Consider the following 25,268-nt stretch of genomic DNA (forward strand, 5'->3'; position numbering starts at 1 on the left):
AAATTTTACAAATATTAACTTAATATTGCAACAAATAAAAATAATAATAATCAATAAAGGAAATCAATTTTTAAAAATTACACAACAATTTTACTATTATAAATCATTTCAAAAAAATAATAAATAAGCTGCACAAATTAAAAAAAATTACAATACAAAATAATTATTAAGTATTACAAATTAATGGATCACAATAATATCTAAACAAATTATTTCAAACAATAAAACTAAAAGAATAATGTTCTCGGATAAAATTTCCATATCCAAATCTCATAAAACATAACATATACTACAAATAATATATATATATATATATATATATATATATATTTACGGCCCAATATTCTAACCCAACCCAGTTGACCATACCCGACCCAAAAACATAAACAAATAAAACCAAACACCCCCAAATCAGAAACCAAATTCCCCTCCGCTTTTCCCGTCTCCTTCCTCGTCACTTTGCCTGAACCCCTCTAAGCTCACCGGAAACGTAAACCTTGCCAAATCACTAACAACAACCTACAATCGAAGCTCTAACAGCCCCCAAATCGCGCATATATGGTCGCAATTCGATCATTTCTATCTCTCAAACCCAAAACACAGCACATCCAAACCCTACTACCACACAGTTCAATGGAGAAAGAAGATTATCAATGCTGGCGAAAGAAAGAACCTACCCTATCAAGTAATTTTTATTTCATTCTTCAATCGACGCATCTTTTTGTACCTATCTACACACAAGTCCTAATTTATTTTCTCAATACAAAGTGTAGATAAAAACACAGTGAAACTATCTGCAAAAACGTTCCAAGATCATGCAGCACAACACAAATTGGAAGAGAAAGCAACAAACCAACAAAGATAAGTCTTACTCGCATTTTCTGTGCATTTAGCGAAAATATGTAACCTCAGCAACTATAATTTGTATATGATCTTTAGGTTTTTCGAATTTGATGGTTTTTAGGGCATGCATGTATATTTTTCTTGAATTTTAATTGAATAAATGCTTATATTACTTCATAGAAATATAGTTCTAATTTTTCCAATTTTTTAGTGTTCTAGGTTCACTCTCAAATTGGATAGCTGTAATTTATGAAACTGAAGATATTGTTCGATCAACTAAGGTAAGCTAAAAAACCACCTTTATTATTTTCCTTCAGTTCAGCAGAATTCATATTTCACTGTAAAAATGACTCCTTTTTTGGGTGTAGAATCAATCTTGTAGACTGTTAGTATTTTGCAATGCTTGCTGACCTTTAATTTGGTATAAATGACTGTAGTATATGATAGAAAAATTGTCAACCAATTTACCATTTAGACTGTTAATATTTTACAATGCAAATTTGTGATGATTTTTTTATTATCTAGTTGTTAATTAGTGTTTTTAAATGCTTGGCAGAACCAAAGTGAAATAATATTGTGCTAGTATGCATATATTGCTTATTTCTCTGGCCTGCAAAGTGTTTCCTGGTAATCTAGCATGTTACAGAAAGCTTATAAAGAAAGTTTAAATCTAGCATGTTCCAGATTCATTCAGTTGTTATTCCATACATGGCCAAATTGTTGTTTAAATTGTTAATCATGGATTTAAATACCTCAAGCCATAAGATTTTTATACACTTAGGCATTAGACTTGTAATTATCTTCATGGTTTTTTGACAACTGTTATAGTTATAGAGTGTAGTAATCTTTATTGTTATACTTTAGTTACTAAGTATGGTCTTTAGTATGGTATTTTAAAAAGTTTAGGTTGTCTGATTGCTTTAAAATATTTTTTGTTTCCATCTAAATTCTTAATTATTTTTTCTATGTATGCTAGAAAGTATAGAATAGAATAATTGCAACTTGTTTGCCACAAGTTCATTTTTACATCGAGAAGGCAGAGATAGCTTACATGGTGTATGAAGTTGATCAAATTGGTTTGTAAAGGTGTATGAACACATAGCTTTCAAAGCTAAATTTTTTCTTTTATTTTTAAAACATCTTTTGATAAATTTTTTTTCTTCAAAATGTGCATAAGTAGTTTTTAGCCTTCTTGTTGTAGTTGATAAGCATGATATTTAGTAAGTAGCCTTAATATGGCTATTCTAAAACATGTGCATAAGTAATTTTAGCCTTGTTGTTGTACTTGATAAGTATGATATTTAGTAAGTACCCTTAAGACGCTATATTTGGATTGTTAGTACTAAGTGGTTTTGATAGGTATAGTGTTTGTTTTCTTCTGTGTTTTGGTTATGTAAATGGCACTTGAGCAGAAGGTAGAGAAATTAAAGCTAAGATTTAGTGTTTTTTGGTTCTGTAAGTGCCTGCCTTCAATTCTGTTGCTTTACTACCTTAGACCAGCCTGCAGTTTCATGAAAACAGTGTACATAACTGAGGTTTTAAATCTATGACTCATGGCTTTGATACAAAATAATAATAATAATAATAATAATAATAATAATAATAATAATAATAATAATAATAATAATAATAATAATAATAATAATAATAATAATAATAAATCTCAGGCCATCTTTGTTTTCTAAATTGATTTTTTGTTGGTAAAATACTATAATTATACTCTTATTTTTTCGCATAGTTACTAATCCTTTATATTTATATTTGTTTTTTGTGTGCGAGGATTAACTTGGTGACATGAAAAGAAGATCAGTAGGTGACTACTAAGAAAGCTTTGGGGAGAATACAGAAGATGTTATGAAAACTAAGAGATTAGTTTGCAATTTTACGTTTATTTCCTGCAGTTTATTTTCTTTTGTTGCCTATAATGGTAGACTTTGTAATTTGACTCATATTTCTCCAATGGCATCATACACCTCAGTAGGATAGTTTTGATATGTTAGTGAGTGTTTATATGTGATTTAGCAGGTAGAATATATTTAAGTAATTGCTCAGCCCCTTTTTCAAATTTTGTTTCATTTTCTTAATTGTGATTTTTCTTTCTGTCGGTGGAAATGAAAAGTTTTTTTGCAGAGTAATGATTACTTTGATAAACACACGTCATCATAGCATTTTAACAGTATGTTGTATTACTCTTAACTTCTTTTGACATATTGAATCAGTTCAATTCACTAATTATGTATGAACACTAACAATTTTGTCTTAACTTCTTTTCACATAATGAATCAGTTGTTTTCACAAATTATGTATGAACACTAACAATTTAGCATATTTCTCTCTTGTGTGTTGTCATTTTACCAAAATAGATGTAGGCAAAACACCATTTTTTGTCTACTTAGACTGTTAAATGTCAATTAGAAGTACTACTTGAATTTGTAACTCTACCTTTAACCAATAGGATAAAGTTTTTTCACAACCGTCACTTTTTTTCTCTTGTGCTCAAATGTTAATTTATTTTAATAAGGAATTTGATGATCTACTAATATCTTCAAACACTTATTTGATGCTACTAATTTTATTCTTTAATAGTTATTTCATGGTTCATGTTAATATTATGTCAACACATAACAAACATGCCAAGATTTTCATGAGTTAATATCTAACACTTTGTTAGTTAACATGATCAACAGTAGCATGTTATTTTAATTTTTAAAGATTTTCTTTACTACTATGCAAATTTGCCAAGTAGCATATGTTACATTCAATCTAAGTAGTTAATTGATTTTGGATTTTATCATACAGATTGGAAGTTTTTTTCAAGCTGCAAAACTACAAATGTTTAATTAATGCTAGAGGCGGATATATCTTGCAAGTGAAGCGGACAATGGTGAAGGCAAACAACTTAGTATAAGGTAATATGATTTTTTGAATTTAGTAGTTGTAATTTTTTTTTATACTTTGTAGGTAGTGTTAATCTAGTTTGTAGTTCATGTAATTGAATTAGAGTTTCTTTATTGTAATATCAGTTTGCCTTAAATTGTCTTCCAATTTTGCAGGATTCAACTCATTTACAGTCATTTGTCAACTTAAGTGAAGTTGAATGTGTCAAAAACTGAAGTCATTTCACTGTTAAATGTGGAATGTGGTTAAATCTACAAAAAAGGTACATATGCTATTATTATTAATGACTAATTTATTTGTCTAGATTGTCAATAGCAAATTCTTGGCCTAAGTTACACATTGCCTATAAATAGTAGTCATATGTCATATCTTTAAACATTTTGTCTTTTCAGCATGTTCCTTGAATCTTTCTTTATTCCATTGCATCACCATCTTTCTTGAATCTGCGCCTGAAAGTAACTTAAGAAAACTGCAAGATAGCTAATATAAATCTGTCACATAGAAATCAATAGTTCAGACTTAGAGATCATTGGCACTTGGGCAAAAAACCACAGTCCAAAATAATGTTTTAGAGGTCAAACAGGGCAAAATATAGTTCTAAATATTGTTTCACAACCCACCAGTACAAAAAGATTTTGTCAGAAACCAAGCTACTCTACGTCAATGTCACTTTTTTCAGCTTCACATTCACTTGCTTATTCTTTTTTGAGGTTTTAGTGGATGATAATTCATCCAGAAGATTTCTTTTCACTGAACCACTTGCATCACCACTCAATTCCTTCTGGCTTCAAAGCAGTTACAGGGCTTTCAGCCTCATCATCATCCTCTTTGAAGAATTCCTGCAAACATTTTGCAAATTAGAGATTATATTCCATTTAATAAAATAACAATTAATTATAGATTAGAATTATATTTAGTTAGGAACCTTACATCATTAGTGTCATGTTGATCTTCTGGCGATCCCTGCTTTGGGAATCAGGCAATTCTGGCGATCCCTGCTTTAGGAATCAGGCAATGCTGGACAGTGAATTGCAAGTAATGCACTGTCTTTCTCAATTTTTACCACAAAATGCATTAAGTAGATTGTCAAATTGTTCCTTTCTAGCAGCAATTTTAAATACCAATGATAGACCAAACCAAAGTCTTTAACTCCATAGGTATCTTCCCATTTTCCTAAGTCAAGTTCATAGTCTGCATTAGTTCACTCATAGTATTAAGATTCAAAGATTTTTAAAAGTAGATGGTGAAATGATATTTACCCTTGGATATAATGCTTTCAATTCTGCTACTGTCATACCAATTAGATCAACACATTCCATTTCCCAAAGCAAGAATGGGGCATCTCCATTAACATCGACCACCCTCACTTTCAAACGATATCTCAAAATAGCTTCAGCCCAAATTCTGCTACACTTATCACATGACTATAGGCCACCCTTAGGCACAAGCTTTTTATTGCACCCTTTTGGCTTGCTAGAAATATAATAATAGACTTCTCTAATTTCTTCATTCTACTGCCTATGGTTATTGCAATGTAGTGCTTTTGAAAATGAAAAAGTTCTTTGATCCAGAGAAATGTTTTGAGGTATTCAACCTGCCATCAAACAATTTGAAAGTGGACATGCTACTATTGTTGGATGCAGTTGGACCAAGGTAACTTTTAATTATTGTTTTCAAGTTATTTTAATCATTACCTCTAACACATGTGCAAATGTGATTTTTAAGCCGACTGATGTAGTTGATATGTATACTATTTAGTACTTAGGAAATGCTAAAAAAATACTTGGTTCATGTATTTTATAAAGTATTAAGAGTAATAAGTTTTTGAAAAGTATGCTATTTCTAAACTGTTAGTACTAAGTACACTTACTTGTTTTATGTCTCTAAATTGTAAGTACTAAGTACACTTGGTACTTTTTCATCACAGAGCAGGAATATTAAAAAGGCTATCATTGTCAGAGACATATAAGGCTAACCCCATCCCAGCCACTTTCTCTCACTTTCTAAAATGGGTCCCACTTCCAAATCACCCAATTTACAAATCATTTAATATTCACACTACATCCCTACAATTTCAACCAACTTTCTAAAGTGGACCCCGATTTCACATCACTTTAAAAAATTAATATCTTTTTCTTAATAAATATTATTTTCTCTTCTTTATATATTAATTTATGTATATCAATATATAAATTACATTAAATACTAAAAATAATAAAAATGACCTCAAATCAAAAAATATACGGAGTAGTTTTTAAAATAAATTACTTTTAAATATTAAAAATAGATATACGGAAAATTTAAATCTAAAATAATTCGTGTTATTAATTTGAATTACGATTTAAATTGTAAAACTAAACCTCAAATGAACCTTACAAATTCGAACTAATTGAAATCACTACAATTAAGCCAAGTACAAATTTGAAGACATCGAAATAACTAAAATTAAACAAATTACAAATCCGAAGACACTGAAATCATTAAAAGTTAAGAAACTACAACTAACCGATTCCACTGAAAGCAAATATATTTATTCATTTATTTCATCTCCACCAAACCGATTCCATATCTCCTCGATCAAGTCTTCTTGTAGTCGACGGTTTGTTGGCCTATTGCGAATTCTTTCATGATTTCGAATATAATCCTCATTTCGAATGAAGTGGCTAGGACTATTTTCAGGTATAGATACATTACAATTCACACTTTCATTTGTATAATTAAAATCAATAGCATATGAATCTCGCTCATCCTCTACAATCATATTGTGAATGATTATACATGCTCTCATAATTTGTCCAAGTGTTTTCTTTGGAACCCATACGTGCCAGGTTAGAAGTGATAGCAAATCGTGCTTTAAGCACCCCAAAGGATCTTTCTATATCTTTTCTTGCACCTTCTTGTTTCTTTGCAAATAATTTATGTTTTGCACTTTGAGGTAAGGGGATTGACTTCACAAAGGTTGCCCAACTTGGATATATTCCATCTGCCAAGTAATAGCCCAAATTGTAATGGTTACCATTAACAACGTAATTTACCTGGGGCGCTTTACTTCCAAGACCTCGTGGAAGATTGGGGATCGGTCCAACACATTGATATCATTTAATGTACCTGCGAGACCAAAGAAAGCATGCCATATCTTCAAGTATAATGGTTGGATAGCCGTGATCTCCTCTAACATATTGTCCATGCCAGGCGGTTGGACAATTTCTCCATTCCCAGTGCATGCAATCGATACTCCCTAGCATACCTGGGAAGCCCCTTTGTTCTCCAATTTGCATTAGCCTTTGTACGTCTACAACAGTTGGCCTTCTCAGGTACTCTTCCCCAAACACACCATTGATAGCTTGAACAAATCTTTTCATACACATAATTGCAGTGGTCTCACCCATTCGTATATACTCATCAACAGCATCTGCAAAACTCCCATACACTAACATACGCATTGCTGCAGTACACTTCTGTAGCGGCAAAAAACTCCTTCTACCGGTAGAATCTATAGTGCTTTGAAAATATTGGTCATAATTTATAACACCTTCAACTATGCGAAGAAATAAGTTTCTAAGCATTCGAAACCTTTGCCGAAATAAATCGTCGGTGTACGTTGGGCTATTAGAGAAGTAGTCATTATATAATCGTTGATCTGCTTCTTCACGATTTCTCTCAATGACCCGTCTTGGCCTTCTTCTACGCTGAGAAGATGCAACCTCATTTTCTATAGCTTCTCGTCGTAGGTTTAGTAGGTTCGATAGAGTATCATCCATGAACCACTGTATGATATTTTGCTCAGAAAAAGGATTATCTGGGTCTTGGGATGAAGAAGAAGACGAGTCAGAGAGGGGTGAGTTTTCAGAATTTTGGGTAGAAAATTCAGAATAAAATGAATTAGAATCACCAATTGAGTTCCACTCATCCATCTCATAAAGAGTAATGAGATTGGGAGAAGAAGAAAGAATAATGAGATTTAGTAAAATGAGTAATAGAATCAATTCAAGTAACAAGATATATATATATATATATATATATATATATATATATATATATATATATATATATATATATATTGTACACACACATATATTTATATATTCTCTACACAAATTTCTTTCAAAAAATGATTATATTCTTTACACAAAATGATTATATTCTCTACACAAATTTCTTACAAAAAATGATTATATTCCCTATCCAAATTTCTAACAAATGTGTGTGTGTGTGTGTGTCATCATTTTGAATATGACATTTTGGTAGGGAATATCATCATTTGTTAAAGGAAATTTGGATAGGAATATCATCATTTTGCATATGACATTTAAGTAAGGAATATCATCATTTTTTGTAAGAAGAGAATATCATCATTTTGAATATGACATTTTGGTTTGGAATATGATCATTTTTTGTAGGAAATTTTGGGTAGAGAATATCATTTTTTGTAAGAAATTTTTGAATCATCCTACCTATAAATAATGGATCATTCTTGCCATGCATATCACTTCATCCATCCTTTGCCTTCTTCCATTCCGAAATATTGTAACACCTTCAAATGGATCCTTCACGTCCTCCACCCAATCCATTTTTTAAGTTCACACTACTTTCACATAATGATACTAATGAAGCCAATCAAAACCCACAACCCCCAATCTATCCATCTTCCTTTCTTCCCGGAATGAGCAATGTCAATTATCAACAATTACCTAGTTTGTATCAAGTTGTTCTACCACCCTATCATCCATCATATTCCATTTTTACTTCAATGTCTACCCCCACTAGGTTTACTCATCCTACTCCTCCAACAAATATACCTTTGCCAGAATTTCCTGAGTACTCCACTCAAGAAATGCCAACTCCTCAAGAAACATGACCCACAAGCATATTGAAAAGTCGATGGACAAATAAGTATGTCATGTTGTTATGTAGCGCATGGCTCAACATTAGTAAAGATAGTGCAGCTGGAAATGATCAAAGTGGTAATTGCTTTTGGAATCGAATTGTAGAATTTTACAATCAGTATCGAAGCCAACCCGAGCAAGCAAGAAGAAACAAACAGGCATTGCTGAATCGTTGGGGGAAGATAAATCATTCAGTTTCAAAATTCGTCGGCTATTATGAACAAATTTTGCATCGGAGGGAAAGTGGCTTAAATGAAGCTGATAAAAGAAATAGGGCCATGCAATTATATCATGAGATTGAGAAAGAAAATTTTATATTTTTGCATGCTTGGAAAGTGCTAAGGAATGAAGAGAAATGGTGTAGCCAAGCTGGGAGGGGCATTGATGTTCACTTGACCGGGGGTCCAAAGCGAACAAAAAATACGGAGTCAGGTAAATTCACATCATCATCATCAAATACATTTTCACAATCAAGTGAGACACCGTGTGGGGAGTGTTTAGCCCTCGTCCCTTGGGAAGGGACGCTTCTAAGGCGAAAGGAAAAAGAAAGCAATCACCAACACAGTCAACGGCATCAGAAAGTTATGGCGAGCAAGTTGAAATGCAAATGACAGTGGAGATGGAAAAAGTAAATCTTATGAAACAATATATGAAGCGACAAGAAGAGAGGTTGCAACAACAACAACAAAAGGATAAAAATAGGTTTCTCATTGAGCTTATGCAACTAGATACATCAACTATGAATGAAATGCAAAAACAGTTGTACGATAAGCAAATGAAGAAGTTATTAGATGACTAAATATGAAGAAATTAATTTGTATGCATTGTATTTAGAAATCAATGAAAATTAATGTACTTTTTAAATATATTATTTCATTAAAATAAATTAAATAATATTAAACATTTAAATTAATTAATTAATAAAAAATAAAAATCATTAACCAAAACTATATATATATATATATATATATATATATATATATATAAGAAATAACCAAACAAAAAACTAAAACGCACAATAAAAGTTATATAACAAAAATATATGTATATAAAGGATATAACAAAACAAAAAAAAAAATCAAAAGTTACGTAAATAAAAAAAAAAAAAAAAAAAAAAGGTAGTCACATCGGCAGCTTTTGCTGCATTTTTGCAACAAAAGCTGCCAACAGCAAGCTTGTTGCAGAGCAAGCTTGCTAAGTGACATGTGGCATATTAAAATAAATAGAAATTGTTAATAAAATGCCACATCATTTAGAAATAGAGGGTAATTGCAGGGTCGGGGACAGCCTAAGTACGGAATAGAAGAAGACAACATCAGGTAACATTCAAATTTAAATATTCAATAGTCTGCAATTTATTGAATTTATAGAATTCTAATGGAACAATGTTTCTCACATTTTTCCTAGTTAAATGAGAATATTTAAAACCTAATTATTTTATGTTTTCTTAAAGTATATGATCCAAGTTTTTGAAATCCAAGTTAAAAGGCTTTATTTTCAAATCAGGGCCCTCAATGTATCATATAGTTTATTTAAAACATGAAGCTAGATTTTGATTTTTCTATTCTAAGAATTCACAAACAGATGAAACACAAAGTCTTTTATACGCTTCGAAAAACTTTTTGTCCTAATATGATTGTCATCTAAAACACTTTTTGATAGTTAATCTGCACTGAATGATTTCACCTGTTATTTTCTTGCAATATAGTTTATACAGACTTTCATGAATTATATAGCATATATCACCAAATAAGCTAATATACGATCTAATACTTAATTACAACTTCATCGACTTGTGCTTGAATCCAAACTTATTAACTATATCTATAGTATACACACCAACATTTTGACTTAGGTTTTTCCAGTAATGAATGTTGATATCCTCATCTTGGTTTTCCTAGCAAAAAAATAATGGATTAGTATACTATACACCATAATGGTAAGTATTGATGAAATCAAATTAAATTGTGCTTACACAACAATCTCAAACTCCTTAGGTCTATTGTATGGCCAGACTTCATCCTGCAAAAAAGAACGAAGCAAGAAAGAAAAAAAAAAAAAAAAAAACTGTCTTATTTTTATGCATATGCATTTCTGTGAAAAAAAAGTACTAAATCATATCGAATTGTCCTTTCTCACATGCAATTTTCTACTGTTAATTGTTTGGTGCTCTGAATAAAAACAATATTGTATTCACACATTGTACTATAGTTTGTAATATCAGCTTTTGTAAATTGCGTTGTGCAAGGATGAATTAAAACCGTCTGAAAGAAGAACAGTTAATGAGAATTAAGCAGGAAATAAGGAGAACACAAATAAGCAGAAGAATAAGAGAGGTAAGCAATATTACCTTTATTTTCTACTAATTCTTTTCTCTTGTTTCTACTAATTCTTTCCTCTTGTTTCCTATGACAGTGGATTTTGTACGTTTCTTCATAATACTTCAATTGACTGAAAAATGATTTTACTAACAATAAATACTTTTTTTTTAAATTTTCAGTTGAAAATTGAAATAGACACATAGCTTACCTCACTATCATAAAACACATTCTTGGCTCTTGATGCTGTCTGAATTGCGACCTTCTGGAACAGTATAGGTACGAATCAACCTTAATCTGATTGCTCTTTTTGTACGTAGACATCCCCGTCTTTACCTTAAATGAAAAGTGGAGCCATTTGCAAATTTTTAGAATGAGTAAAGCCACAAAGAAAGATGTATCAAGCCTAGCTTCAAGGGGAGAATGATGGTAGAGAACTATTGAATTAGTACCGAGTATTTATAGAGGAAATCTGAGAAGATTTAAATCAGCCGTGCTTGTGTGCTTGCAAATCAATTATGAGTGTACATGGGAAGAAGAAACGCTACATTGGAAAAGCTGAAAATAAATTTGAATTGCAGATGAACTGTGCGATGTTCTATTTCGTAATTGTATGTATGTATTTGTATATATTAGTTGTTAATTGATTGATTTAAATGGTTGTCAGTAGCATTTATATCAAAGCTGCCTGAACAGATTCCCAGGAAATTGAGACTCCAAAAAGGGTTTTTAATTATAGCTTTAGTATTCAATTCAAATATAAACACATTTATTTGTTATATTTTATTAGCAAATAAATTTGAAAAATTCCAATGTTATATCTTGAGATCCAAAACGGCACAGTTTTGTTTGGGCAAGAAATTGAAGCCATTTGATTGGCTGAAATCTTATGGCTTTATTATTATTATTATTATTATTATTATTATTATTATTATTATTATTATTATCATCATTGATGTTGTTGTTTTTGTTATTATTATCATTGTTGTAGAAATGCACAAATGCTATATTAGATAATTGTATTTAATGAAATCAAACAATTATCATTGGACCCCTATTTTGATTGAACGACCATGTTTCTAGGTAATTAATGAGGCAAGTAAAATTGTACCTTGTATAAAGAACACCTACTTCAGAGGGAAATAATAAATTTCACTTTTAACAAAAATTAAGTTAAGTTTTACAGTTTAATCAATATTGAATTATAAATTTAATTTATTATAATATAAAAATTGTTAGGACATCATTTGTATTATCGATTATACTATCTACAATAATATTAATCTTTATGATTACTTTTACTAGAAGTTTAAATTACTCATTTTGATTATATCGAAAATAATTATTTTTATTTTATATTTAAAATTGTACTAAACATTTACCTATTGTAACTTTCGTGTTAAATTTCATGTTGAGTATATATATATATATATATATATATGTGTGTGTGTGTGTGTGTGTGTGTGTGTGTGTGTGTGTGTGTGTGTGTGTGTGAAACACAAACACACATACATTAATAACTATACACTTAATCAATATATTAATTTAGTTAACCAAACTATCGACGGAATAACAAATTTGCAACGGAAATGTTAGCGACGGATTTACGAAAATAATTATTTTCGTCGTTATATTTCACGACAGAAATAATACACTATGCTTTATTCTGGATCAGAAACAGTTGCAGTGATAGTCTTCAGAATTGCTCTTTGAAAGGTTGTTTCCTATCAAGACCCTACATCTATGCGGATCTAGATCATAAGGTGTTGATGCTTTTGAGGACCAAGCAACAGCTCTTTCAGCCTTGGAAGTCTCTCTTCTCACCTCTATAGAAGGCAACTTTGATTAGTGAGAAGATGTCGATTTTACGAAGTACTAGATACACAATCTTAATACCTCTTGTCCTCTATATCGTCCATCCTGTTACTGCTGTTGAAGACACCAAGTTTCAGTATAAAGTCTAGCTTGCACGATCAGTCCTCACTCCTCATAGATGATAGCTGGGTCGGTAGGGTAGTGTAGTGAATGGGCTGACGTGAGTAGCCCCGCAGACGTACGAGTAAGGCTCCGAACTGCGTGAACACATCATGGTGTCTAGTTCCGTTTATTATTCGTTTTATTATCTGTTTTACTTTCTGTCATAGAATCTGTTGCTAACCAAATTAAACTACGAATATTAAAATTTAGTAGGAACCTTAGAATTAAGTCTTGCATTCAAGATCCACATGTTTTTTCAATAATTATAAATTAAAGTACTCTATGTATCTTTTTCCTTTCCGAAAGAGAAAATTACAATATTGGTCATGTGACTATTTGGGTCTTGTTAATTTCAGTACTCAACTTTAAAAACTAACAATTTAGTCCCGTAACTATGCAATTTTTAACACATTTGGTCCACCCGCCCAAATCGGCCAAATGTCGCCGGAAAATGAATTTTTTTAAAAATTATTTATTCATGAGGGCAAAATAGTCATTTCAACTCATGTCTTCTTCTTCTTCCTTGCACCTATTTCTGAATTGAATGCTCAGGGCGACGGCGGCTCTCGGCTGCGGCTTCGATTTCGCCAGTGATTTCCTCTTGAAGTTCGTCAAGAAGTTTCCGCCGGAAGCAGATTGGTAATTCTCGACGAGAGGAACCGCCGGTGAACTTGTCTTGCCGGGCGGTGGTGTCACCATTCCTGATGTTTCCGTAAATATCCACTGTGATAAGGGGACCACATTCGCTTCAAATATGATGTTCTTGAATTTAATCAGGTATACACTTTTCACACTATGTATATGCTGTTTTGTTCTTTCTGTTTTCTTATATTATTATCATGAGTTTTTAAACTGATGAACAATGATCACTTTAATGGAGTATCTTCAGATTTTATTGCTCAACTTTATGTATACAATATTCAATAGATGGATACAATTTAAGTTCAAGGCTTGCCGGAGCATTCAGTTCAGAAATAGGTGCAAGGAAGAAGAAGACATGAGTTGAAATGACTATTTTGCCCCATGGATAAATAATTTACAAAAGTTTACGTTTTTTCCGTCGACATTTGGCCGGTGATTTGGCCGGATGGGCCAAATGTGTTAAAAATTGCATAATTACAGGACTAAATTGTTAATTTTTAAAGTTGAGTATCGAAATTAACAAGATCACAATAGTCACAGGACCAAAAGTGTAATTTTCTCTTTTCGAAAAATATGAATCAGCCCATAGAGTGAGCTATGTTATGCAATATAAATATATAACGTATTGAGAAAAGAATAATCATTTTTTTTTTTGAGTTAGTTGGATAATTGACTTAATAATCACAAAGTTTCAAAGTTGACTCCCTATAGGTGCTGTATGGGGATTTCAATGCACAATGTACATAATTTTCTATAAAATAGTTTGTGTACATTTATGTAAACGTACGATTGTGTGCACTCATATTGGTTGATCTGTATGTTCTCACGGAAAGAGGGGTTCTCATTTGATCATTAATATATAATTTAAAACAAAATGAGAGTTACACCTAATGTGGTGGACTTCTTGTGGGCATCTAGACCAACACTAGTCCTCCTACCTAATAAGTCGTTGAATCACCGTGATTTACCTTCTACTATCCTAGTGGCCTAGGGTGTAGAGCCTTAAAAGCGAGAAAATTTCACTTTTTGTGGACAATTGAAAAAAGAGTAATACTATCTGACAGGATAATGGTGCTGGCACCCGACCCGGATCATAAGCAACACCTGACCCGACACCATATGTAACCTGACATCGTGTGGAATTCCAACAGGCAGAACTCCAACGGGCAGAACACCAACGGGTGGAAACATTATGGCCATTCATTGCATTGAAGGGAGAGAATTAAAGCTGAGCGCCTCATTCATGATTCTTCATGCTACTGCCGTTAGCCTCAGCTCCCCAATTATGACTCTTCATGCTGTTACCATTAGGACTTAGCATAAATAGAACTCCCCTCAGCTAGCAAGGGGGGGACACACTGTATTTTCTATACTGAGACAAAAGCAATACAACTATTGTTACTCTCTCTTTCACGTAATGCTATTCTAATATTATATTTCCGGTAACATTATTACCGTCATTGGTGCTTTCATTGAGAGCCTGAGTCCAATACTCAAGCAGGCTACGACACACAAAACTCATTCCTCTTTCAACAGCAAGCTTGAAAGAATGGTGTCCCGCAGCTCCCACGGTTCCCGCAACGTGAACAATGGCAATGCCTCAGGTAACCTCCGGGACCAACTCACCAACAATCGCGGAGGGAACCTCCGAGAACAGCTCAACAACGGGAGGCCTGGGGACCTTCGAGACCAACTCAACAATGGAGAGGACCTCCGAGACCAGCTCCACAATGGAGGGGCGAACCAAGTCGTGAACCTCCAGGCGACTATCCAGCAAGCGGTTGCGGTGGCACTAAACCAAGTGGCGGTGGGACTACAAGGCCAAGTGCCCCCGCCGCGGCCCCAGGAAATAAGGGTGGAGACCCAAAGAAGTGGACCGGCCAGACGACAACCAGGCCCTTCCCAATCTGCACCAGAACGATTTGGACAAAGGGCGCCCGTGCGGCAAAGATTAGGATCACGGGCCGAGGGATCCTCTACTAGTGGTCCTCGCCAGCACGAAAATAGAGAAGCCGAGATATCACCCACAAAGGAGGTGAGCGAGTCTCGGGAGCCGACCCCACGCCAACACGTTGATGAGTCGGCCTTACGTCGACACTTGGAGGAGCGACGCGTCGAAGAGCCGGCTCCGCGACGGCACTCAGCGGGGAAGCGACGCGTTGATGAGCGGGTTCCACACCGACACTTGGAGGAGCGGCAGCCGGCCCCGCGCCGGCACCCTGATAAGTCAGCCTTGGTCGAGAGGCTGCAGAGAAGAATCGAGGAGTTAGCAAGAAGGGTGGAGGCACGGGAGCAGTCGCCGGAACCCGAGGTACGGATGGCAGCACCATTCTCCCCAAGCATCATGGACATACCTTTGCCGAGGGACTTTAGGTTGCCCGCCATCAAGGAGTACACGGGGGTCACTGACCCACGCGTCCACATGACGAGGTACAAGGCTGCTATGGTAATGATCGGGGCAGGGGACGCCATCATGTGCCGAGCGTTCTTGTCCACCCTGGATGGAGCGACCCAAGACTGGTTCAACACCATCCCTGATGGGTCGATCCAAAACTTTGGGGAGTTGTCCATGATCTTCCTGACATACTTCTCCGGTAGCATACAGCGTAAGAAACCCTTCTCTCACCTCTGTGTAGTGAAGCAAGATAGAGGCGAGAGCCTCAAAGACTTCCTGATAAAATGGAAAAAGGAAGTCAATAATGTCTACGACTTCGACTCCAAGGCGGCGATCCCGATATTTATCCATGCCTTAAGATCAGGGTATTTCCACAAGCAGTTGAACGCCCACCACCCCCGCTCTTACGAAGATCTGATAAGGACGGCTAGCCGCTATGCCGAAGCAGAGGACGTCGACAGGAAGAAGAAGGACGAAGAGGATGGAAGGAAAGGTGGGAAGCCTGGGAAAGCGGGTCCGCCCAGCCAGGCACCACTCTCGAACCACCCGACCGCTGGGAAAGGCCGAGACCACGAACGACCTCACATGGTTCCCTTGCGTAATCTAACTCCTTTTACCCATCCCGTCAGTGTCATTCTAAAGCAAGCTAAGGAGATGGGAATAGTAGAATTCCCCGAGGAGTGCATGAAGGTCTCCCCGAAGGCGGACCAAACAAAGTACTGTAGGTTCCATAGGTAAACCGGCCACGATACGGATGAGTGTCACGTTTTGAAGAGACAAATAGAAGAACTCATCTAGCAGGGCTACTTTCGACATTTAGTCAAGCGATCCAAGCAGCAGCAACAGCCGCAACACAATCCACCAAAAAATGTCTGGAGGAATGAGGATGGCACAGAGCCGTCCACCTCGAACGCCAAAAAAACAGAACACGACCAAATATTTGAGCAGAATGATAGCGAGAAAGAAACCGAGGTGGCGCCCAGACGACAAAAAAAGCACACCATACACTTTTTCTATGGTGGACCCGCAGGGGGCGTCACGCCCGCGGAAAGAAAGAAGTGGAGCCGGCAGCTATATGTGGGAGAAGTGGTGAGTCTTTCTAGAGAAAAGAAACAGAGACAGGAGGCCATCACCTTCTCTGATGATGACCTCCCAGAGGGCCCGTTACCCCATCGTGAAGCCCTGGTGATTAAGATGGACGTCAACGATGTCATGGTCCACCGCATCTTAATCGACACAGGAAGCTCAGTCAACGTGATGTACTACGATGCCTTCACCAAGTTAGGGATACCTAGGAACCATCTCAAAGAAGTACGTACCCCACTCTCTGGATTTACGGGTGATTCAGTGGAAACAGAGGGGTCAGTGGTCTTACCAGTGGAGATAGGCACGAGCCCTAACATTCGCAAACTTGACGTAGAATTCATCGTGGTAAGACTCGCTTGTGCGCACAACATCATATTGGGGAGGCCGGCACTGGTGGACCTCAAGGCCATAGTGTCGGTGGAACACTTGTGTATGAAGTTCCAAACTCCGAATGGGGTAGGAGTCGTCAAAGGAGACCAGCGAGCAGCCCGCAGTTATTACGTAAAAGCATGCAAAAAGATTGGCAGAAAGGATCTACAAGTCCACACCATCTGCAAGGATGATTGATCGGGTATGGAGCTCAGAACATTTAGTTAGATATTATTAGTAATACTTTGTAGTCGTGGTCCGCCCAGACCTGTAAACAATATTTTGTAATCATGGTCTGCCCAGGTTGCTTTGCTCAAACAAAAGGTTCTCAACACCACCTTTGATCAACCAAAAGTCGGCCGACACCGCATTGTAAAAATAATAATAATAATAATAATAATAATAATAATAATAATAATAATAATAATAAAGATAAGATAAAATAAAATAAAAAATTAGAGAACCGAGTCCTCAGCCACGGGTTGGCCGAGACAAAACTCGGGTGGCCGAGGCATGCGCCTCGGCCGAAAAAAAAAAAAAAAAAAAAAAAAAAAAAAAAAAAAAAAAGGGTCGGGCAGCACCTCAGCCACAGGCCGAGGCGCACGTCTCGGCCTTCTGGTCGAGGCGACGCCTCGGCCAGATGGCTGAGGCGACGCCTCGATCCAAAAATAAAAAAAAATAAAAAACAATAAAAAAAAAAGGCCGGGCAGCGCCTCAGCCATAGGCCGAGGCGCACGTCTCGGCATTCTGGTCGAGGCGACGCCTCGGCCTTCTGGTCGAGGCGACTCCTCGGCCAGATGGCTGAGGCCGCGCCTCAGCCAAGGCCGAGGCGCACGCCTCGGCCACAAGCCAAGGCGCGGCGCCTCGATCCAAAAAAAAAAAAAAAAAAAAAAAAAAAAAAAAAAAAAAAAAAAAACGGGCAGCGCCTCAGTCACAGGCCGAGGCGCACGTCTCGGCCTTCTGGTCGAGGCGACGCCTCGGCCAAGTGGCAGAGGCGACGCCTCGATCCAAAAAAAAAATTAAAAAAATGCCAGAGCTCGCCTCGGCCACGATCGGTCGAGGCGACGCTTCGACCACGATCGGCCAAGGCGCACGCCTCGGCCACGGTCGATCGAGGCGACGCTTCGACCACGATCGGCCAAGGTCGGTCGAGGCGACGCCTCAACCCCGATCGGCCAAGGCGACGCCTCGGCCACGAGCGGTCGAGGCGACGCCTCGGCCACGAACGATCGGCCGGGGTGCGCGCCTCGGCCACGATCGGTCGAGGCCATGCCTCGGCCGTGATCGGCCGGAGGCACGCACCTCGGCCAGCCTAAGCCGCAGCCCGTCTCGACCAGCATAAAAAAAATTAAAAAAAAAATTCACGTGTGATTTGGAAAATAAAATCACATACTCGGGATCAACCGGGCACGATATCAAGCAAATTCAGCCTTACTCCCAAGTCAACTCAAACACATCCGTAGACTCAGGAGTAGGGGGGACTGGTGACAGGATAATGGTGCTGGCACCCGACCCGGATCATAAGGCACACCTGACCCGGCACCATATTTAACCCGACATCGTGTGGAATTCCAACAGGCAGAACTCCAACGGGCAGAACACCAACGGATGGAAACATTATGGCCATTCATTGCATTGAAGGGAGAGAATTAAAGCTGAGCGCCTCATTCATGATTCTTCATGCTACTGCCGTTAGCCTCAGCTCCCCAATTATGACTCTTCATGCTGTTACCGTTTGGACTTAGCATAAATAGAACTCCCCTCAGCTAGCAAGGGGGGGACACACTGTATTTTCTATACTGAGACAAAAGCAATACAACTATTGTTACTCTCTCTTTCACGTAACGCTATTCTAATATTATATTTCCGGTAACATTATTACCGTCACTATCAACCCGTCCAAAATTTTCCCCTCCAATCTTCCCTCCTTAGATGGCATTTTCTAATTAATTTGATGGAGTCACCCAAGTTATGAGCACCAATGATTTTCAGCCCCATCATGGAGAAAAATATTAGGGGAAAATTTTGGAGGGGAGTTATAATATAGAATAAATCGTAATAATTAATAACTATAGTCTAGGATTAAATTTGGAATTGTCAGGAAAGATAACCGACCTCTGGTGAAATTAACTCTTAAATAATTATATATCGATTTAAATATTCTTAATATATTACAATAATTTCATTCTGTGCATCGCACGGGTGAAAATACTAGTATCATTTAAAAAAAAAAAAAAACTAAAGTATATTAGATAGTGTAATTAATTAGTAGTTAGAGAAAATAGCACTTTTTCTCCTGAGTTATATACTTATAGCATTTTTCTCCCTGAATTATTCAAGTAACTATTTTCTCCCCTGAAATGTTAAATGGACACATTTACCCTTAAAATAAATATTTCATTTATTTTTCTTCTCCAACAAATTATTACCACAATTTGGTTCAAATTAAACAGACATTATAGAAACCAAATCGAAATATTCCAATTACAATTTAGAATCGAAACCCGATATTTAGAGTTTATTAAAAAATCGCGAACCGGAATGGCCGCTTCTTGTTCCAACTAAAAAAAATAAATACATTTATTATTGAATTTAGACTATTTTAAAATAAAAAATAAAATTTTAAAATAAAGACGGTTCAAAATCGCGAACCAATCCGGAACCGTCGATTCAGGGTTCAGGGTCCAATTTTTTCGATTCATAATTTTAATAAATTGAAATCCGAATATTGGGTTCTAGATCTGAATCATAACAGGAAACTTTTAATTTGATTGCTATAGTGTCCGGTTCAGTTCGAATCGAACCGTGGTCATCTCTACGTATACACAATAATTTGTTGGAGAAGAAAAATAAATAAAATGTTTACTTTAAGGGTAGAAATGTCAATTTAATATATCAGGGGAAAAAACCGTTACTTTTAGAATAATTGAGGAGGCTAATATGCTTACATGAATAATTACGAGAAAAAAATGCTATAATTATATAACTTATGGAAAAAAAGTGTCATTTTTCGTAAGTAGTTATTATCCTAATTTAATATTGGGTTGGCACAAACAAAATTATGCATTTATTATGGATTTGAAGGTTTAACATACTTAACGGGCAAACATAGCTTTTTACTGATTTTAAGCGTTCTGTTTCTTTAAAGAAAAACCATTCATCAACTCTAACATCTTCAACATCATCATCTTCATCCATAAAAACAAGAAACTATTATAGCCACCCTTTCTTTGATTTTGAAGAAAGGAGACTTGCAGAATTGAAGGCTTGAGGAAAGCAACAAAAAATAAAAAGAAAAAAAAAAAAGCAGAAAAGAGAAGAAGGCCGGATTTTCTCAATCCCTTTCTTCCCTTGAATCCTTCATCCTCCTTATTATAATTCATGGGAAGAATTTTTCCTCCGGATTATTATCACCACCACCACCATTACACCGCCTTTCCTCTCTTGTCGTTGTCGCTATTTGTTTTGTCCATTGCCACCACCTTGTCCATCGTCACGGCGCTATGCGGTTTCATGAGTAGCAAGGAAGAAGACGTCCAAGAGGTAGGAGTGTTACGTTGGATCATCATATAATTCTGATTTATTTATCGTTTAATAACCTTATTGTTTTTTTTTTTTGAAAGTAATAACCTTATTGTTGAATTAATTCTTATTTTAGTTAGTCACAATCTTATTGTGTAGGGATATTAATTTAATGCTTTCATCCTATTTTCTACTTTCTCAATATACTTTGTAATGAACAAGACATAGAGTATAATCATCTGCAATAAATATTTTTCTTTGTTATTTTCTTTTTGTCCGGAATTATTACCACATCAGTTTCAATGTACCTATATTCCGAAATCTTATACCTTAATTATTCTATAGGGAGTGGAGAAAGATGGCGATAAAAATAATGGTGACAAGAATGACGGTGGAGATACCCTAACGTCTCCCCCTTCTAACAACAGCGAAGACGAGGAGGCGGCGGAAGACGAGGAGACGAGCCCGCCGCTGCCGCCGCCACCGGCGATGCGGTCGGCGTCGTACCATCACCGGTCGAGCTCACAGGTGTCGCTGATGGGGCCGCCGGCAAAAAAGAAGCTGGCGTCGAGCATGAGCATGAAGGTGGCGGGGCTGGGGTCGAGCCAAGCGCCGAAGAAGGACGACATATTCGCCGGCGCCGGCGAGAAGAAGCGCGACAAGAAGCTAAAACACGAGGATTCCATATGGACGAAGACGATCATTTTAGGAGAGAAAAATAAAGTCCGCAACGACAGTCAAGAGGAGATTGTTTACGACGAGGACGGGAATCGGATAACGCCGTACCACCCCAAAACGTCCACCGCTCCGCCGCCGATGTCACGGCAGAGCTCCGCCGTTGACGAAGGCGCCATACCAAGATGATCACAAAGTACGTATACGTACCAAAAATGGATGAAGGAAATAAGGGAATATAATATAGGTGTATATATTATATTAGGAAGGGAATTATATTTTTTCCAAGAAAATTCTCCCATAAACCCCCCCCCCCCCCCCCCCCCCCCCAAAAAGAGATTCTGTTAAATTCTTCATGTTTTTGTGTAAAATGGAGTTGAGGGATGCTAATTCTTTAATGTTCTATGCTGTACATTAGAATTGATCGAATGAATCTTTTCATTTAATTAGTAAGATGTATTTTACACTTTGTTTTCAGATGTGTAATAGATCCAATTGAATGAATCTTTTCAGAGTTAATTCAAGCGGCAATAGTCTTCTGACCATTGTGATTTTTTAAAATTGATTATCGTCTTTTAATTTGGACAAAATAGTTCTTTACTATCACATTTGTTCTACTATTGGTCATTTCGTTAACTACCCAGTTAGATAGGCGTTAAGTGAAGGGCTAAAAAGGTTATTTTCTTTGATTGCTTTTTTCTTCCTAATGGTAACTTTGGTAAGTATATTGCACTTTTGATGAGACGTACACAGATGCGTGTGGGTACCTTCATATGTGGTCACAATAATGGACGCATCTTCGCTCCATCTCTCTACTCTCTTCTTCACGCCGCATGAAGTTGCGGTGCAACGATAGTAGCTCCGTATGTATCATTGTATCTATCTATGTTACTAAATAAATTCCCAACTTAACTACCAAGCTTTCATATATACCCATTGCACTAAAAAAAAAAAAAAAAAAAAAAAAATCTATCACATCTTACTCTTAAACTCCGCCCCACTCATACTTTGTAATATATTTTTTAATTTGAATATTGATTGAGCCCAGGCCACAAGAACTTAATTTGTAGGCATTATATATAATGCCCAATGCAACACGTACTATATATGACGGATGGAGTGAAATAATAAAAGTTAATAAGATTAGGAAGTATATATGTATAAATTAAATTAATTAACATAGATGGTGATCAGATGAATTCAGATTTGAGGAGGGTATAGTATAGTATAGTTTAGTATAGTATGTGGAAATATGTATGTAAATTGGAGTAGTGATTAATACAGTAGCAGTAGTATAAGATAGGTAGTCAGCAGACGGTACCTGAAAAAGTGACTGTTCTTGATTACTTTTTGGCCATACTTCCGCCATCTATACCCATCGCCCAAGTGATCACTTCACTCTCGCGAATCTTGTTTCGTTTTGCCTCCTCTTCTTCTTCTTTTTGGGTTTCAGCCTACACACACATATATATTCCAACATCAAATGAAATATATATATATATATATATATATATATATATATATATATAATATACTTAGCTTGTTACTCCGATACGATCCACCAAATAATTAACCAAATTCACTTATAAGGCAAATTATGCCCTGAAAACGTGTTGGTGAACACGGGTCCAAACGGTACTGTTTTTACTTCGCTAATGTGGTGTTAACAGCGCGCCTTTGGTCATATTATGAATTTTCTGTTATGAGATTATGAATGTGCTGTAAATTCATAATCTCATAACAGAAAATTCATAATCGCATAAAAGAAAAACATTTATTAAATTATGAATTTTCTGTTATGAGATTATGAATTTACTGTAAATTCATAATCTCATAACAGAAAATTTATAATCTCATAACTGCACATTCATAAATCCATGCAATTATGAATGTGCATGCATGGATTTATGAATGTGCAGTTATAAAATTGTGAATTTTCTTTTTATGAGATTATGTTGAAGAAGTTTGCGCGAAAAGGAAGTGAAACCGCAAAATGTGAAAGTGAAAAAAAAAAGTCACGCGATTAATTAAGAAAAAAAAAAAAAGATAACGATGTACTAATATCATTGGGACCGTGTTCACCATGGTGAACACTGTTCCATGGCATAACGATCCCACTTATAATTACAAACACAACCACACACTATTTAGTTTAATTTACTCACAAATTAAACTAACCTGGCCATCCCATTAAAACAAGTTTTACAATATATTATCAGCCTAGATAGCTTAGCTTGCACCGTAATATCAATATTTAAAATATAATTGAATTGGAATAGTAGTAGTAGTAGGGTTATTATTACTAGTCTGCGGTTGATCAAGAGAGCAATAAGAGGAAATAACCCTTTTAGCCATTCGATCACTTAACGCTTATTTTTTATTACAAAAGAAGAGGGACACCCACACATACACAAGATTCACCTACACCAAAGCTCAAACACTAAATCTCTCACATAAGGGAGCAAATCAGATACCAGTGGACCACAAGCTACTTGGTACTTAACGCCTATTTAACTGATAGTTAACGGAAGGACCAATGGTGGAATAAATTTGATAGTCAAGGGTCTATTTTGTAAGTTAAAAGACGATAACTAATTTTAGAAAATCACAATAGTCAGAGGACCATTGCTGGAATTAACTCAATATTTTCATTTAGTACTCGACTTTGGATAGTTATGTCGTGGAACCGTGCTCACCTTGCAAGGTAGACACGGTTCTATGTTCATAATTACTGAACTCTATGTTCATAATTATAAAACTCTATGTTCATAATTTTTGAACTTCATATTCACAATTAATGAACTCTATATTCACAATTACAGAACTCTATATTCATAATTATTAAACTCTATGTTCATAATTTTTAAATTCCATATTCACAATAATTGAACTCTATATTTAACTCATTATATAGAACTCTATGCTCATAAATCTATGTTCATAATTTTTGAACTCTATATTTACAATTATGATCAGTTTTAAAATTGTATCTACTTTAAAAGGTGGACACGATTCCACAACATAATTTTTCCTCCACTTTATAAACCCCTTTGTTTTACATGTTTGTGTCCCCCCAAATCCAACAATTGAATAAATAAAGTAATGAATTAATACATGCCCAAATGACCTAACCTAGCTATTAGTCCAACCTACAAATTAATTGACCCATTGAGAATTTAGTTGGAAGTTGCACAACCAACAAGATAGACTAACCAACGATCAATTAAACTAGGCGGAGCTAATTGGCAATTGCCAACCAATATACCGGACTAGCCTACGATAAATTAAAAGGAGAAATGTCAAATATGCTCATTTATTACTGTGAAGTGCTCAATTCCATTACGAACTAAATTAAGTGTCAAATAAACTCATTTACCAGCTAAATTTGTTCAATTGATTTTTTTTTTTTTTTTTTTTTTTTTTGCAGGTTGCCTATTCAATTATTAAAAAATATTTAAAAAAATTAAAAAAAAAAAAAAAAAGAATTTCAGCCACCGGTGGTCCGCGCCGAACAGCCGGTGCCTGCGTATTTCACAGAAAGCCGTGGCTGTCCGGCAAGGACAGCCGGACATCCACGGTTGTCAAACATGAGGTCCTGATCTGGACCTCAAGGTCGCCGCCCTCGTTCCAAACGGCCATGGCCGTCCACAGACAGCC

At 35.9% G+C, this 25,268-nt stretch overlaps 1 protein-coding gene and 2 long non-coding RNA genes across 7 annotated transcripts; 2 read left to right on the plus strand and 1 right to left on the minus strand.

Annotated features, from left to right (window-relative positions):
- The first annotated feature begins 1,041 nt into the window (after window positions 1-1,041).
- LOC109190929 lies at window positions 1,042-11,602 on the plus strand. Of its 5 annotated transcripts, none has more exons than XR_002055822.1 (9): window positions 1,042-1,124; window positions 2,623-3,019; window positions 3,643-3,752; window positions 3,897-4,003; window positions 5,280-5,394; window positions 9,903-9,946; window positions 10,876-10,963; window positions 11,128-11,224; window positions 11,318-11,602. It is a non-coding gene; the product is annotated as an uncharacterized LOC109190929 (long non-coding RNA). The 5 variants fall into 5 exon arrangements; XR_002055821.1 differs by lacking the exon at window positions 9,903-9,946 and having other exon boundaries at window positions 2,623-2,656; window positions 2,974-3,019; XR_002055818.1 differs by lacking the exon at window positions 9,903-9,946.
- On the minus strand, window positions 11,010-23,741 carry LOC109190940. The gene is made up of 3 exons (XR_002055823.1): window positions 23,730-23,741; window positions 16,180-16,183; window positions 11,010-11,094 (listed from the first exon to the last, which is right to left on the minus strand). It is a non-coding gene; the product is annotated as an uncharacterized LOC109190940 (long non-coding RNA).
- Window positions 20,606-22,102, plus strand: LOC109190921. Its single transcript, XM_019341526.1, has 2 exons — window positions 20,606-20,957; window positions 21,282-22,102. The coding sequence occupies exons 1-2, from the start codon at window positions 20,796-20,798 to the stop codon at window positions 21,798-21,800; spliced, it is 681 nt and encodes a 226-aa protein (XP_019197071.1). The 5' UTR covers window positions 20,606-20,795; the 3' UTR covers window positions 21,801-22,102.
- Window positions 23,742-25,268: the final 1,527 nt, after the last annotated feature.

The sequence above is a fragment of the Ipomoea nil genome, unplaced genomic scaffold (genome assembly GCF_001879475.1).
Source record: "Ipomoea nil cultivar Tokyo-kokei standard unplaced genomic scaffold, Asagao_1.1 scaffold0205, whole genome shotgun sequence".
Lineage (NCBI taxonomy): Eukaryota > Viridiplantae > Streptophyta > Magnoliopsida > Solanales > Convolvulaceae > Ipomoea > Ipomoea nil.